The sequence below is a fragment of the Heptranchias perlo genome, chromosome 3 (assembly GCF_035084215.1).
Source record: "Heptranchias perlo isolate sHepPer1 chromosome 3, sHepPer1.hap1, whole genome shotgun sequence".
Classification (NCBI taxonomy): Eukaryota; Metazoa; Chordata; class Chondrichthyes; order Hexanchiformes; family Hexanchidae; genus Heptranchias; species Heptranchias perlo.
The window spans coordinates 127,350,553-127,367,977 of NC_090327.1; the positions used below are offsets into that span (position 1 = coordinate 127,350,553).

The following is a 17,425-nucleotide window of genomic DNA, read 5'->3' on the forward strand; positions in this document are numbered from 1 at the left end:
GGAAATAAAATAATATACTCGTATTCTGTGCATGGGCACAATAGCAGGTAAGGAAGAATTTAACTATTTGGGTCTCCAATTCAATACAACAAATGGTTCCATGTGTATTTTTTAAGCTGCTGTCCACCTCCAATGTATTTATGTTGACGTCCATTGCCAGCTCTGTACCTGTGTCCATTGGAGCAGTAATGTGGTTGAATGAGTGTTTGGCTGGCGTTCATATGCTAATTGGGCTGTTATTAGCGAGTTACTAAAGAGCTGAGAGGGGAACTCGATCGACCATTAGAGGGAGATCTCAGAGCACATACAGAGCTCTAAACCAACACACACTCTCTGTACAGGACTGTCCGCTGTCTGAGACATCCAGTCAGCCACTTTTACACCAATCCATGAGAATGCTGTGGAAATTAGCGGACAATATCAAATATGAGGAGTGTGAGGTAAGCAATTTTATATTAGCTTTAAAAAATAAAACAAAATGCAGTTTTCAATGAACCGTCGAGTGAAGGAACATCTATGCATCATCTCCCATTTAAACCGAATATTGCAAAGTTTTTTTTAAGCATTAAGCACGCTTCCACAAATATCTATTCTATACAAAATGCAGTACGATAAAAATTTGAAGCATTCAGACATTCGGCTTAATAACATTGCAAAATAGTACAAACCCCGATTGCAATATGTATACCAAAGTCTCCATTGTCTGACAGTAGCTCACGTTTGTAAACAATACAAGAAACGAGATTTGAGAAATATGTCCATTAGGTAAAAATATCAGTAATGTTATCTATTTTATCAACCTGGTTATAAACATTCATTTGTAGATTTTTAAAAATATCTTTAAAAGTGTATTATGCTGGCGACGTTTGTGAACGCAAAAAAATGCTGTAAAATGTTAAGTTTCCTGTACTATTGTCATAAAGCACTGTGACAAAGTGAAACTTTGATCATGCAAATAAAGGAAGTACATTTTTGTTGTAAACTAATGAATTACCAACCACTAAAATTTGTATTTGCCTGCATTTCGTTCCCTCCACTCCACCCCCCCCACCCAACCGCCTATTGAAACATTGAAATCTGCACAAAATTGTGTTGCCGTTATGATTAAAGGATTTGTGTGATGTGTGTGGAAATGGCAGCAGACATTAGACGGCAATGGTTTTAAAGGCCGTGAGTGTGCCCGGATTGAGAAAGTTGATCTGCAGAGTTTGCTAGGTAATATTTGGGGAGTTGTTTTGGAGTTGTACAGCCAGTCAAACGGGTTTGTACAGCAGGCTAGAAGACAGCTCACACCACGGGCTAAACCAAGCAGCCCTTTAGTTTCACTTTTTCTTGGAACTTAGCTTTTTTTATATAAAAAAAAGAGAAAGAAAGCAGAGAAAAGTATGAAGGATCGGCGCGATCTTCCGGCGAAGAAAGTTAACGATCAAAGCTGAAATCCGTTTATTTGGAACTGGCTTCGAGCTGAGTTTAGACAAAAGTGCTGTTTTTAGGATCTCAGTAGGGAGCAGCTTGCGTAAAAGTGCGTGAAAACGAATGAGGTCTTTGGAGACTCCATAGTGTCTCTGTCGCTCCCTCTGTCTCTTAACTTTTAACCCATTGCACGATGGATCAGGCTACTAGTGACCCAGGATCAGGGCAGCGCACGTCTCCGGGAAAAGATCTGAAAAGGAAGAGAGCTGAGAGCACAGGTAGCCTCTCCCCAGCCAGGAAACGACTGGCCGCCGACATGCCTTTGGCATTTTCTGGATTTTCACACGATAACGAGGTGCAAATTCCTTCCCGTGTCACTCTCTCTTTCTTTTCTCTCGTTCCTTTCTTTTTTTTCTCTCTCCATCCCTTCTTTCCTTCCCCCTCTCTCTCTCTCTCTCACTTTCGCATGCCCTCGATCACTTTAAAATGTTCTCCTCTTTCCTGTGATTCGTCAGACCCAGCAGAGTGTCCCCCTCTTTTCTCTCTCTCTCTCTGATTAGATACACTGATTCTTTATTCAATGGACGTCATTTATAACAGACTGCCTTTAGTTGCTTCCTCGCTTCACGCTCGATTTCCGACCATTCTTCCCTTATTAAGTATTCGTGTAATATTAATAGTCATGAATATCTGCTATTATGTGCTGGACTGAAGCTGCGGCTCGCCATTAGAGGAGGAGAAAGAAAGAGGGAGAAAAAAAAAGTTTGAAAAATCTACCGACGTGACGCCCTGAAACTAGACACATTCTGATATTTTTTTTTGTGTGTGTGTTGTTCCCAATGAAGAAATTTTTCAAGTTCTGATGGATTCTGCTGCCTTGCTTCTGCATGTGACTCCCCGGCGTTGTGATCGTGTTGTAGTTGTATAGTACTGGACTGTTTTTTTCCAATTTTCCACTCTAGGTCTCTCTCTTTTTTCCCCCTGACGAGCTCAGATCAGACTGTCCGCAGATGTTAGTGCACAGTTTCTCGGCGATGGTGAGTTACAGTGAGATGGCACTAGATTTAAATCAACCCCAACTGGTAGCACTTTCGATTTTGAAACCTTAGCATACCTCCTATGAGAATAATATTTTGCTGAATTCTCCCCCTCGTGATGATTTACATTTATTGTTGATGCCTTTAAACTTATGATTGCAATCATGCTACCACAACGAAAATATAATGTCAATGATGATTTTTTTTAATGCAACTTTAATGTCTGATTTTATTGCAGGATCGGCACGATGGGACCAGTAATGGGACTCCACGGTTGCCCCAGTTAGGGACAGTCAGCCAGTCTCCATATCCGACCGCCCCGCCGTTATCTCACACCCCTAACACGGACTTCCAGCCTCCCTACTTCCCTCCTCCGTACCAGCCCATCTACCCGCAGTCGCAGGACCCCTATTCCCATGTGAACGACCCCTACTCGCTGAACTCGCTGCACCCGCAACCGCAGCCGCAGCACCCGAGCTGGCCGCAGAGACAGAACCAGGAAGCGGGGATCCTGCACCAGCACCGCGGGCTGCCCCAGCTCGCCGGCCTGGACCCGCGCAGGGAGTACCGGCGGCCCGAGGTCCTGCTCCATAGCACCCACGGACTCGACTCCGGGCTTGGGGATTCATTGCCCATCCACAGCATCGCACACGCCATCGAGGATGTACAGGTAGCTCACTGCAACCCCTTTGGAATTTTTTATTTCTTTTGCTGTTTAATGAACTGTTTTCGCGTATGAGAGGACTTTTGGTGTATAAAATCTGCTTTAGTGAACACTTGATCCACTTAAGAAGATTTTTAAAAATACAATCGGCAAACAAGCACATATGTGAGAGCCGTTTTTGCATTTGTTTATTGGCAATAAGACAACACAAGTCGAAAAATATAATAGTTTAAAAAAAGCTAGCTGACACAACATAATTTAATGCTAGGTATTAAATGCGAACGGATTCCTCTTCTGCATGGCTAGAAATAGATATTTTATGTTCTTCAATTAAATTCGTGTTTTAACTATTTAAATTTTTTGCATTTGTGGAAATAATTAGGTCCCACCAGATTACATCGAACTCCTCAGTGTGTTTTATTCAATATTTCAACTTGGCAGAGCAGATATATTTCAATCTGTATTTTCTCAAGTGCTCCAAAGACGGGAATGAATTTTAAAACAAATTCTGGCGATGCTTTAATTTTTTTTTGCCCCGGAGAAAATAAGGGATGTTTTATTAGCTGTACCGAGTCAGTTATTAGAGCTGGTTTCGATGCCTGTGACCATTGTGGACTTACAGTTCCGAGGTTGTAAAAATACAAAAGACATGTGCTTGCATTGTGTTAAATCGTTCATATTCTAGTGGAGAGGAGAATTGTGTTTTTAAATTATATTATAATATGAACTCCCTTCAGCAATAACCGCGGCCTGAAATAATTATTAGTACGATATTACTTATCTTGCAAACAAAAGATGCATATAAACGCAGAATGAAAACCAGCCGCCCTGTTGGTAGGCTGAGTTTGAGGCTATGCTTTTTCGAAACACTACTTTTAATTTCGTAAGAAAAAAATGCCGATTTTAAAGCTCTCGTAAAATATTCATAAGCAAGGAACCGTCATGCATTCATTTCCAAACAAATACTCATTATGAATGCTTAGAGCGATTGAAAGCTGTTCAACATTCCACTTAATACCTGCGGCTATACTTTACTTAAATGTGACTGGCTCTTTAACACACACACACACAAAATCTGCTGTAAACAAGCTTACAAATACAGCCTTAACTGTATGATATGCGTCTCCACTACTCCGGGAGAATATTTAACAACAAAAGCATAGTCTACTGACAAAAAGGTGTTATAGGGAGAAGAAGAGAAAAAAATAAGTCTAAATGGTTCAGCTTATTTTGATGCGACTGTGTTTGCGTGATACCGGAATTAAAAAGTCCCTACATTCGTGAATTATTTATTCAGTGTTTGTATTTCAGTAATGTGGGGGAGACTGCCGATCCGGCTTTGGAATGCAATTATGATCATGAAGTCTCTTTAACACTCTGGTGTCAATTGTTCAGATTGTCAAAGTGGTGCCAATTTTGTGCATCTTTGTGGTGCTGGGAGTAAAACGGGCGTCTAGCGCCTTTAGCCTCGATTATCAGGAGAAAAATTCTTCTTTTACACCACTTTAAAGTATATAGTCCCACAGATTGTAAACCTTTTGTACAAAACGGCTTTTAGTAAAAAAAAATCGAAATCTCAATGGATTCAGCCACGTTCTTGAACGTTTTAAATGTATGGCTGATGTGGACGGAGTGCCAACATTAATTTTAACAACTGATTCAAAACTAACCCGACTTAAAATCAAAAATCACTTGGGGCAAGTTGTGCGTGAAGGGTTGAACCACATTGTGAGAGGAAAATATAATGGAGAATCTACCAATAATGTACTGGGAAACTAGTGTTGATTAGATGGAGAGTATAATAATAATAAATAATAAAGAAAAAAATCAAAGCTGAATGAATAATGTTAGATCGGTCGCTGACATTGCAGCGGGGATTTGGAAGTGAGTGTTATTTGTAAATGAACTAGCTGTTCTGCAGTGATTGTCAATCGCTCAGTCTCAGTAGAATTCGTGTCGAATTGGAGAACATATTCCGACGCTGTATTGCATGTCGGTGTTGGAATGAACAGACTTGCTCTCACTTAATGTTTCCAATAACAAGTAAAAGCTGAGGACAAAATGCATTTCCGAAAGGAACTTGCTAGGGGATGGTCAGTGGCACAGTAGAACGATTTAAATCACCCCCCCCTCCCACTACCCCACTCCGCAACACACAGTCTCTTTTACATAGAGAAATTATGAAATAAACAAATCTCACAACTTCAGGCATCCAGCCCAGTCGTTCCATCAAACATAAATACCATTTAATATAACGAAAATAAAAATCGTGTTCCGCCTTATGCCAATGTTGAACAAAGAACGGGAAGTATCCTTCTGTTGTTATAGCACTGTATTATCATTTTTGTTCAGCAGAATGACCCTGGCTCTGGGTGAATTGTTACAACTTCTAAGGTGGCCCAGTTTCACGCAGTTCCTGTCATGCTTAAGATTTTCTGCAGTCTTTATTTCCACAAGTTTACGTTTCTATCTTTTTTTTTTAAATTCCATTTCAGCATGTTGATGACCAAAGTATTAACATCCAGGACCATACCGTCATTAAGAAAGGCAAGTTCTTCTTTTCCTTGTCATCCAACATGTTTTTACAGGCGGTACACAGCCCAGCAAATCTTGGCTGCTTTACTCCAGTTTATTGTGTGCTACATCTAACGTCAAACTAGAGACTGAAGACAATTAGGAAACAGCCATGATGGCTTGCAGGATAGTCCTTGGTTGTTTTTTTTTTGTTCCGTGAGGGTACTCGCACAAAATATCCTGTCTTTGCATCTCAGACTCTGAACGTTGGTGTGGATTTAAGGAATTCCTTACAGTTGTGCTCCTTTAATGAGCAAAGGAATTAGGGAGCATATAAATCAAACCAAATGTCTGAACTTGCAGAAGCAATTATACTGTCGATTGGCGTTACATGCTTTTGAGGGTCTGGTTAGTCATGTGCATTTAGACGTGTATTTATTTCTATGGAGCTTTGGTTGGGAAATAGCTTAGCCACCCTAAAGATCTGCCTGCTTTCATTGCTAAGTTGTTTATTGTGAAGTTGCTACAGGATGGTTTTGATTTTGATTATATATATACATATATATATATATATATCGAATACGTGTTTATACATACTATATGTATAATGTGTGTATGCACACTAATTCGTAAAACTGCAGCATACGATTAAATGGCTTAAGTTTCATCTTTCTGCTTCTCAAGGTTTTGTCACGTCAAATTACATGTGCAAGGGATAAATCTTAAGAGATGCTCTTTCCACGTCGACATGATAATTGGCTCTTTTATTAGTAATCTCAAGAGTTCGTTTAACTCCTATTGTCTCTATTAGCCTCCCCAGAGCTATTAATGTCACAAGTGATCTATCCGGAACTAGAAGCTCGACGTCTTCAAAGATCCAGAGTAGATTTCCAGTGGCATAAAGAGAAACCCAAAGCAGTGCACTTGATTATACTGCAAAGGTGCTTTTGTTGTGGGAAACGTGTAAATAGTAATATTTATAGAAACAAAGCACAGGCAATATCGCTAACCTACATTTTAGACGGTCAGTCAATAATAAAAATGAACGATTGACAAATACACTGGATGATTCGCTGGAGTTGAGGAAATTTAGCCATTCAGTGGTTTTGTTGCATTGTTTTGGTCTAATTCTGCACTGATGATCAGAGTTACACAATTGTTCATTTTTAGCCTCTTTTTAACTGAACAGTTAGAGCGATCCGTTGACTAAATGAAGGTTATTTCGCGAAAGCGCCTGCTTTAATTTCCTGTGAATCACATCGGTTTTTTTTTGCAATTAACTGATAAATTGAGGCTAAGAGTTGACGTGTTGATGTTCCAGTGTGTGTGCGTCGTTTTGTAGGCAGAAGCAATGACTATTTTACTGTGGGATGCAAGTGCAGATGCAGAATGCAACGGAATCGAATTAGCATGAGAATAAAACAAAATAATATCCACTAGCACATCCTGTTATTGTAATATTTATGCTATTTCAAGATAAATACATTGAAATCAATTTAGTCCGAACAAATAACTTTAAATATAAAAATGAATGAAGCACAATGCAAAACAATGCTAAGTGTTTAAAAGGGTAACGGGAATAGATTAGAATATGTGTTTACTCTTGACTTGCAATACAGGGCATCTATTTGTGTTGTATTGAATCATTTTCTATTACACAATGGAAATGACTTTATTATGATATTGACCGACATAACGTTTCAAAATTGGTCTTGGCAGCAAAATGTAGTTAGCAACATAACTTTAGAAAGACCGTATTTATAATAAAGACGTGGTACGCTGCAATTCGATCTGAATGTGCTGCATTTTGTACAAATGATCAGATTTCATTTTATTTTGGTTTTAAAATACACAATCTAAAGTCCAATTCAGTGTAGAGGACAGTTTGCATTAGTGTGCACCGCTTATGATCACAATATATCCCGATAATGTGACAAAGGCCTTGTTTTATTATCGACTCTTTCATAAAATCTAATCCCAATCGGTCCAATTGAATTGTTTTTATTGTACAGGGGTTGGAGTTGTTGGGTTAGTGGGGACCACAACTGCAGAGAGTTGTAAAGTGACCTTTTATGTTAGATTATGGAAATGGCAGAGGTGTGCTCTTCAGGGGGCGGTTATTGATTTGTCTGATGGTTCTGTTTCAGGTCCCATGTCCCTATCTAAGTCTCACAGTGGGGCTGTCACCTCGATCTCACTCAATAAGGACGGGGTCTTTGGCGGGGTTGCGAACCCGAACGAGGTGTTCTGTTCAGTTCCGGGTCGCCTCTCCCTCCTCAGTTCAACATCAAAGTACAAGGTGACGGTGGCGGAAGTGCAGAGACGCCTGTCTCCGCCCGAGTGTCTCAACGCCTCGTTGCTGGGAGGAGTGCTTAGGAGGTGAGGGCTATTAGTGCGCTGGGTACCCTCCAACCCAGCTCCGCTTCATGGAAACACAGGACAGCGCACACATCAGTGAAAACCCCTTTTTACAACACATCTGACTGTTAAATTATTTTAGTGATGTTACCATTATTTATTTTCGCTATTTGCTAATTGTTTTGTTTCTCATAACCTTTAAAGGGCAATTATCACATTTTAGGTGGAGCTGTTAACACTTGCGATGCAGATAGCCATTTTTTTTTAGTTCTGTACACACACGAATGTTCCGTTGGATCAATCAAAAGTCTCTGCCAACAGATTGAAACCCACACATTAAATACTGAATCTTCATAAGAACAACTTTATAGGTATATTCTTAACAATTTTAAATGAAACATTTATTAAACAGCCTTGCATAAGGACAGTTTTTTTTAGTTCCTTCACAATTTAAATGGCGCAAAACTGTTAAATCAAATACACGAGTACATAAAAAAGTCATTTTAGCTTATTAAAGGTTTGCATTAGAAAGAAGAGTAACTTTTACTCCTTAGCGGAAACAGGACTCCGTTTGAAAATTGCTTTGTAATCTCAAAATGCGCAATTTTCAATTTAGTAGTGAAAGTTTCAACACTTTAGACGTAATTAGTATGTGAATAACGCGTGTTACAGAATGTGTATACACTTGCAAATTAACCATGAGCTTTCCCCCTTTTTTTTAAATAGGGCGAAATCTAAAAATGGAGGAAGGTCTTTAAGAGAAAAATTAGATAAAATTGGATTAAATTTACCAGCTGGTAGACGCAAAGCTGCTAACGTTACGCTGCTAACCTCACTTGTTGAGGGTAAGTAAGCTTTATTGCATTTTCCTCATGTATGGACAAAGGCACAATAATAAAATGGGATGCTTCCAGTACTGTACAAGAGCGGGAAAATTTGTTTTTGTGAAGCCACGTGCCCTTGTGTAACCCGCACCAGTATTCAACAGTCTTTGCCTCGTGTTAACCCTTCAATGTGGTGACAGAGATAAACAAGCAACAAAGCGCCGACTGCTTTAGTATTGAACATTGTAATGGTTGGTTCCTAGTGTGTACAGTAAGCAACCGGCAGGGTTATTAGATCTCTGGAAGAGTATTATATAAAAAAAGAGCCTAGCATGACCAGATATAGCCAGAGGATGTGCTGCGTGTTGTGGGGAATCTACGAAGGTTGTAAATCACTATTGTGTTTCTTTGGGGGTGGAGGAGAATGAATTGATTTGTGTATTTGACAACTGATGACTGAAAAATCTTCAACCGATTGGGATGATAGTAAGAAACCCAACGCCACAGTTTTGTTCATCAATTAAATATAGTTTTCAGGATTGTTGAGTTGAAAACAAGTAGTGCAATCGCAAACGTCACAGAAAGAAAGTTCAGTGCAGGGGGGAATCTTCATTTATCTAATTTGTTGAATGTGATGACTAGGAGACACTCAATGGTCCGTAATTAGCGATTTATCCTAATGCTATTGAGCGCATTAAGCTTTTTTTGATTAGAGAATGAGAAATAAAGTCCAGCCTCATTGACTTATTTCAGTTTTGTGTTGGATGTCTTAAAACTGACCTAAGAGTGAAATACATTGCTGTATCTGTTTATGATTGATACTCATTGCGTGCAGAGTCTAGGTTGCAGTATCGCCACAACTATGTTGAGAACGGTCCAGTGTGTCAGTGCCTTGTGGAGAAAGGTTCTTATAGAAAATCATTACATTAATCTGATTATGGTCCTGGGTTATTATTAGCCAGGAGTGGATTCACGCGTAGATGGTTTGCTGATAAATGTGTGACCAGTTGGATTTCTGGGGGCAGGCTGTTGGACTGTGTCCTGTTGTTATTGTTTATGATCTGTTCCATTTTATGGAAACGAGTTACTGGACTGTGCCTTTGAAGCACTAATTGGCGCATGCGTCCTTCCGGAGCTGGCTAATGGCAGGAAGCCCTGCAGTAAAACCCAACTGGTTCAGGAAATTAAAACCAAAGGCTTTGAAATCAACAAAAAAGACAGGGTTCTAGAGAATGATGTATTCTAGCCGTTCAAGAGGAACAGACAAATATATATTTGTTGTTTGCAAGGATTGCTTCTTTTTCAAAGTGCTTAGTTATGCAATACTTTCATACTGGGAAACAGTGTATTAATTTAACATTATATCGACCAGCTAATTGTAATGATAAAAAATTGCGAATCCTTCACGTTGTTGATTCTTTATGGTGCATTGTATTGAACTGCACGAGCATTTGGTTTGAATCATGTTTCTTTAACTAAGGGGTTTCGGTATATTTCTGCCTGGTCAATGAAATGTTACTATATTCTTTAACTGGTTGCTGCAGTTGGTCTACAAACAGTTCTTTTTTTTTACAATCAGCAGAAGTTCAACCATATCCACACAACTCAGCCTTTCACAAAGTGCTGTCTAAAGCCAGTCTGGGTCTTGGGAACTATTCCGATATAATGTTTCCTTATAATGTTTATGAGCCAACATGTGAAAGATTGCAAACGGCCATTGCTGTACTGTATTACTACAACATGCTTTGTTGTTTAGTTGCATTGGGGTTTACGGAACACAGGCTTAAGTACAAGAGGATGTTGTATAGACATGGTTTGGACTGGTACTGAATGCATGACAACAAAAGAGATATTGTCAATTTATTTGATATTCTATCCAGTTCACTACTTAGCTCCTCGTAATGTCGTTAAATGACTCACTGAAGCTTTCCGAGTTTTTTTTATTGCATGCTTCAAATATTTAGTTTGTGACAAATGGCAGTATGAGCGTTTCAGCAGGGTACTTTTGAACTATTTCTTACATTATGATGCTGAAAGAAACCCGGAGTGCAGGATACGGATGTTAGTTATCATGTAATGCAATCTAAATATTTAAAGAGACACTACCATTTTTGCTGCTGGGCAGTACCAGTAGTAAAGTGCTCATTTTAAAATTCTGCAAACAATAGCATGCTACTTTCCTTATCTCAGTCATGCCATTAAATTTAATCGACTTAATATACAGATCCAACCAAATTTCAATAATGCAAGTAAAAAGGCAGCCATATTTTATAGGGCTATAAAATGGTTTTGAGCCACTTAAAATGTAATATGTCAAACAATTCTATTAAACATTTTGAGAAAGGTTGCTGGCATTAGTTTGCTTGTTATATCAATTTAACGACATCAAAACCAATTGCGTTTTAAAATATGAATTTAAAACGTTATGCATATATATATACCTATATTTTGCACATGTCATTAATTTCTCTGTGCAGGTGAAGCTGTGCATCTTGCCCGAGATTTTGGTTACGTTTGCGAAACAGAATTCCCAGCCAAAGCAATAGCTGAGTACGTCAACCGGCAACATTCCGATCCCAACGAACAAGTGACACGCAAAAACATGTTACTCGCAACAAAGTGAGTCCTTTCTTTTTAATGAAAACTTCAAGTGAGCTCTTTCCCCATCTACATTCTGCTCTGCAATTAATTTCTGACACATTGGGTGCGGGGTAGTTACTGGGAACTGCTCGGGTCGTGAAGGTGGGAGTTCTTCGATTCAAGATTGGACTATATGAATATTCTAAAATTGATCATTTGGATTCCTGCTATTGCTTAGAAATGTGTGATAGATGGTAAAAGTTTAGCTGTAAAATGTAAACATTGGTCGATAACAGTATATTCAGGGCACTTACACCTGGAGTGCTTGTATTGTTATTATTAGTATTAATTTTATGACATGGTGCAATCAATAACAGTGCCGCCTCAGTTGGCGTCCAATGCTTTCACTGTCAGAGGATAGAAACCACCGTCATTTTGTGAGGTCACACATCAGAGGGAATTATTTAAGCCATAATATTTTGCCAGCAGTTAGTAAACATTATTTAGCAGTAGGTATGGCGGAACTGCTTGGATGAAAAGTAAATTATCTGCTGTGAAATGTTGGAGGAAATTTCCAGGGTTGTTTTCTAGCCTTTAATTAAGAATTTGAAATGTCACCGAAGGGCATTGTGGTGCATAAGCGTTGGGAGGTTGGTGGTGCAATTTGTATCGATGGTTATACGCCCACTGAAATAAGCATTCTTTCAAAAGGTGTAACACAAAACACCTAGAAATATATTTTACATAGTTCTATAGACTTTCAAAATAGATTCGGTATTCCAAATGTGATAGAATTCCGAACATAACTATAAACACACATAGCGCTATCCACAAAGCTACACGCACATATATACACACACAGTTTACCATAGATATTTGATAGGAGCTGGGTGATACATATACTGATGATTTTATACACCCTCATTACTCTAATGCTTCCAAGAGTGGGGTGTCAGTGAATCACACATTTGTTATTACTCCGCTGTATTCCAATGTCTTAATTTGAGTTTAATGTACCAAATTGTTATTTTTACATTATTTTGCATGGGGTGCGCACAGCGTATCAGAACACCACAATGGGAACAAAGATTAGTTCTGACTGCACGGACATTGCTAAGTGAATAACCAGATTGTCACACAATTGCATTCGCTAATTAACATTCTGAACTGGAATGCGCTTTGACGTATTGGGGTGTGTTGTGTAACAAAATTGTGGGCATAATATTTTTAAAAAATTAAGTCTGAAATTTAGTTTCGATAGATTGGGAAAAGGCGTATCATGCTGATAGCCCTTGCCAGAACACGCATGCTGACTTGCTTGCTCAATGTACACGATGGGATGTTTCAAAACAACATTTTCATATCAGGAATTTGGAATGAAACTTATTCAGTTATGATGAATTAATCCAAATGGTCCAAATGGATTTTTAAATTTTAATTCATATTAATTTAAGACAGTAGCCTGGCATATATCCACTCAAGTGTTTCAAGCAATATCAAAAAGCTGTCTTCTGTAATACAGTGTAGTGAAAATCTGATCGAATCTCCTCTATAAAATTATTCTTAAAAGAGCTGTCCAATCTTATCCAGGACAAAATGTACTCGTAAATTATTGCAAAATGATCCAGAGCCGTTTCAAAGATGATCTTATATTGAGCCACTTGTTAAATCTGTACCTGTGCCATGTTTACCAGAGAGAGAGGGAAAGGGCGGTGCGATTCCGGAAGTTTACATGAGTACAGTTCCAAAAAAAATGCTGATTAAAAGTTTTTTTCCTGGAGATATGCAGTAGCTTAAACTTCACAACTTGTTATCTTAATTTTCAGACAAATCTGCAAAGAGTTTACAGACTTGCTGACTCAGGACCGATCTCCTTTGGGGAATTCTCGGCCAGCTCCGATCCTGGAGCCTGGCATTCAGAGCTGCCTCACTCACTTCAGTCTCATTACACACGGCTTCGGGAGCCCGGCTCTATGCGCTGCCATGACCGCCTTGCAGAACTATCTCACCGAAGCACTCAAAGCCATGGACAAAATGTACATGAACAATACTCCTAACAACCACACGGGCGAAAACCCCAGTAAAAGCGGAGAAAAGGACGAGAAGCACAGAAAGTAGTGGGATAGTAAAAGTACAATTTCGTAAAAAAAATTAAAAAGTTGTCATATAGGTGTGACTGTTTCCCCCTCAACCTGGAGCCCGGAGCCTTAGCGAGCAGAGCAGGCGATGAAGAATTTTGAACTGCTTTTTGAAGAAAAAAAAATGACACAAAAAGTTTCTGAACTTTTTACCAAGTTAAGCTTCATCGGACTGCATCCTGGTTGACATACCCCCGTTGTTTATCTCTGTTAAGATTGTAGTCACAATCATTTAAAGAAGGTAACGAGGACACATTTTATCAGTATTGTGAATAAACTTGAACAGTTCCTCTGTCATTATCATCGTTGTAGAGAAAAAATCCTCTAAGGTAACGGTCAACTTGAACATTTATTGCAACTTGCAGTTCACGGTATAATAAGGGAAACAGTGTTCATGTATGTATATATTTATTTATGTGTAATTTAATGGGAATTGTAAATATGGTGCGTCTGTTTAAACCTTTATTTTATTTATCTGGTGATATCGTTTACCTCCTGTTAGTGGGTTTTAATCTTCATCAATTACAGTAGTTCTTTCCGTGATTTTATGGTACTTATTTAGAAAGGTATTGGGTAAACTCTGGGATACACATTTTAGCCCTCTGTAGCATGTCGTGGCGATAAGCAGTTGATCAAAATCCGAGAGAGGAAAAAAAACCGAGTTTTATATGATAAGCATCGAATTTAGTTTATAATACCACATAAATCCGAATTTTAAAGTAATAACTACAAAAAAGAAGCATCTGCGATGTTTTTGTGTTTTAAAATATCCCATGTGTTGTGACAAAGAAATTACCTGACACCATGTCTCCTTCCCTACTGAAGAACCAGAGCAATAAACTGATATTGTCTATAGAACGGTTTAGTATTTTATTGTTGAACTGACAGCATTTGGGACGACCTGATATCTTGTATGTCCGCTGGCCAAATTGGAAGCAGTTTTTAGCTGTATTATATAGAGTTGTGTTGGCAATAGTTTACATGCCTGTCGATGTATCATAGCCCTTTGTTACCCAGATAAATAAATATTTGATACGCTTTATGTCGATTTTTTTTATTCAGTGGCTGTCTTTGCCCAGGCGTATTTTTACTTGGCAGTATTTTCCTCCAGCCCTTCAGTATGGTTGCAGTAATTGGGTTTAACTCTCCCTTGACAATTGCTCCCCTGCAATAAGCAGCTGAACCCATTGTTTCCCTCAAGTATAATAAAAACTTGAACTTTCAAGTTAGAGTTGAGCAGGCTCGTTCTGGTAGGTTATTGAGTCATAATCAAAATAAATGATAAAACGGGGGGAGAAAAAGGAGAAATGTATTGCTAAGGTCTTCAGTATCCTGAAATAATGTACCTAATGATGTGACAAGTCACTAAATAAACCTCGCAGATTTTCATGATACTGTGGTTACCAAATGTCGATTTGCTGTTTAACTCGTTAACAGCTCTGCTCCCTCACTAGCATCATTTAGTTTTGCTTTACAGAATAAGATAATCTTAAGCATATTAATATTTTCTAGCGGTTTTCCTGGGAGGCTAGCAAACACGTTGAGAAATATTATATATTGTTTACTGTCTCTTTTAATAAGTCGACATCTTTTTTTCCCCCCACTGTTTTGTGCTTGGTGTTTTTTATTGTTATAGTACAGTGCAGCCAATAGATTTAAAACAATAAGGTTGAAAGCGACATTACCCTTTTTATATTGCATTTTTACAGGCTTGATGATTCGTGAATACAGTAATGTACACGCCATGCCCACAGTAATGTTTTCCAGCTAGAAGATGGAATAAGCCTTTGAGATAAGGGAAGTTTTTTTTTTAAAAAAGGGTCGTTTGGATTGTGTTGACGGCAACGTTTCATTATTCTTTGTCAAATGAAAGTTAATTTGACTGTAAATTATAAATACGCAAATTCTAAGCCCGATAAACCAGTCAGTGTATGTTTTTGACATAAATGAAATGCCCAATGCTAGCAGGTGAGGTGAAGCGTTGTCTATCAGGGCTGTTTTTCTTGGCTAGATCTCAGAATGTGTGTGGGATACTGTACTTACCTCGGGCACAATGGCATTCATAAACAGCATTACAAGTCTGCTGTTTATACAGGGAATAGACACAAAGCCCATTTTAAAACATCAAAGCATATTTATTAAATACCAAACGCGACGTCAGATGAGAGGTGTAAATCCTTGGGAAATACATCTTAATTTTAAATAACGCTGAGTTGACAAAATATGCCTCTTCAAGTATTTGTTAGAATGCGTGTGTGGTTTAACAAAACGTGACATTTTAATGTTGATCAGAGTTGATTGTGGCGACAATGGCATTTTTAAAGGAGTGAAAGATATTCCTGGGGACTTAATTTTAATCTTTTAAATGCGTTAAAAGTTTTTAGAAGTTGGAACATAATGGCTATGAAGGGAGATTGTCACGTTGAAAATGTCTTTATCTTGTTTATTTGTGTCCTGTATGACAGTCATGCCTCAATCTCAAGGAATTAATATTAATGATAACCGCTTCGAATAATCCCTAATCTAAACAATTCATTTTGTCTTACTGTGCTAATATTTTCTTATTTTTCAAAAAATAATGTTAAAGCTCATTTAATAATTTCCCAGAATATTTCATCAATTATATTGCTGCACTGCGGCTCTAGCACTGATACAAACATAACAGTTCAGCTTTTTAAACCAAAGAATTCAGCAGTACCCCAACTAACAGGGCTGGTCCAATTGTTTTTCATGGTCCTCTGTTTAGAGTTCCAACGCAACGAATTACTTTTGGTAAGAACTGCGATTTGCTAAAGCGTGTTCCTGGCGGGATGATCAGATGCGCCTCTCTGGTAGAAATGTTGCTGGGCTACATGGCTATGGAAAAACTTATTGGCCGCTGTTGTCTTATAGCACTGCGTGTGTTTATGGGGAGGGTTAGGGTTAATTAGCGCCATTATCAATCATTAATGCTTGCCTAACGTGTCTAAGGTATAATCAAGTTAGAAGACTGGAGTCAACATCTGCTTCGTTCCAATTAAATATTTTATGCTAAATCATTTATTACTTGAACATCTAGCCAACCTTCCCCAAAGAGGCTGATTGTTTTTGTATCACAATCATAAAATAAAGGGTGCTTAGTCATTAAAGAGGACTCTCACCCCCAGGGCCCAATCTTAAAAATCAAATAGTTACAAAGAGCTCGGAGTAATAATAACATCTTTTTTGTTGTTTTTTTCAGTCATTTTTTGTCTTTTAAAAAATAGATTTAATAAAAATCAGCATCGATGACGGCATTTAAGCTTCGCCTTGAAGAAGTTTCCCTGGACAGTTAGGGGAAGTTGAGGTAACAGTAGCGGAATAGTTATTACCCTAAGGGTGTTTCAGCACCAACTGTATTCAGCTGTCTCACACTTTCAGGGTCAGTAACCCTTTCAAGCCAATCCCCCCTCCCCCATGGCCAATAACGCTTGTTTAAACAAAAATCGTCACAAAAGTGTGGCCAAGTGGAAAGAACAAGTCAAAAAGATAATAAGTTCTTCCTAATTCTTTGTAACCGATTTTAAACGGGTTCTGGGGTGAGACTCTCGTTAACAAGAGTTAAAATGAAAGACAGGGTAAATTTTTCAATACATTGCTCGATAAGAAGTGAAACATTTTCCAGGTGTCCAGTTGCCCAGAGTGAGCGATTGACCTCTCCAGAATCTCATGGCATCTGTAACAAATAATCCCGAATTACTGGGACCTGGAATCATCGTTATAGCCCAAGAGGCGTGGCGCTGTGGTGTCTATCTGTCAAACAGTGTCTTGTCCTTGTGTTTAATCAGTTTTCTATATCCTGAGAATATAGGAATTAAAACTCAACCAATACGTAGTGAAATAAATACTGTAATGATGTGAGAAAATAAGTTAATGTTT

General features: G+C 38.5%; 1 protein-coding gene across 4 annotated transcripts; it reads left to right on the forward strand.

The window, feature by feature from the left end:
* The first annotated feature begins 299 nt into the window (after positions 1–299).
* Positions 300–15,301, forward strand: tfap2a (transcription factor AP-2 alpha). 4 transcript variants are annotated; one of them, XR_010962410.1, is made up of 9 exons: positions 1,333–1,768; positions 2,376–2,450; positions 2,689–3,120; positions 5,610–5,661; positions 7,776–8,007; positions 8,713–8,831; positions 11,288–11,429; positions 13,217–13,857; positions 15,238–15,301. XR_010962410.1 is itself a non-coding variant. In XM_067981959.1 (8 exons), exons 1-8 carry the CDS (start codon positions 390–392, stop codon positions 13,506–13,508), a joined length of 1,395 nt encoding a protein of 464 aa, XP_067838060.1. In that variant the 5' UTR covers positions 300–389; the 3' UTR covers positions 13,509–14,869. The 4 variants fall into 4 exon arrangements, 3 of the variants coding, with proteins under 3 accessions (XP_067838060.1, XP_067838061.1, XP_067838058.1); XM_067981959.1 differs by lacking the exons at positions 1,333–1,768; positions 15,238–15,301 and adding an exon at positions 300–440 and having other exon boundaries at positions 13,217–14,869; XM_067981957.1 differs by lacking the exon at positions 15,238–15,301 and having other exon boundaries at positions 13,217–14,869.
* The last annotated feature ends 2,124 nt before the right edge of the window (positions 15,302–17,425 follow it).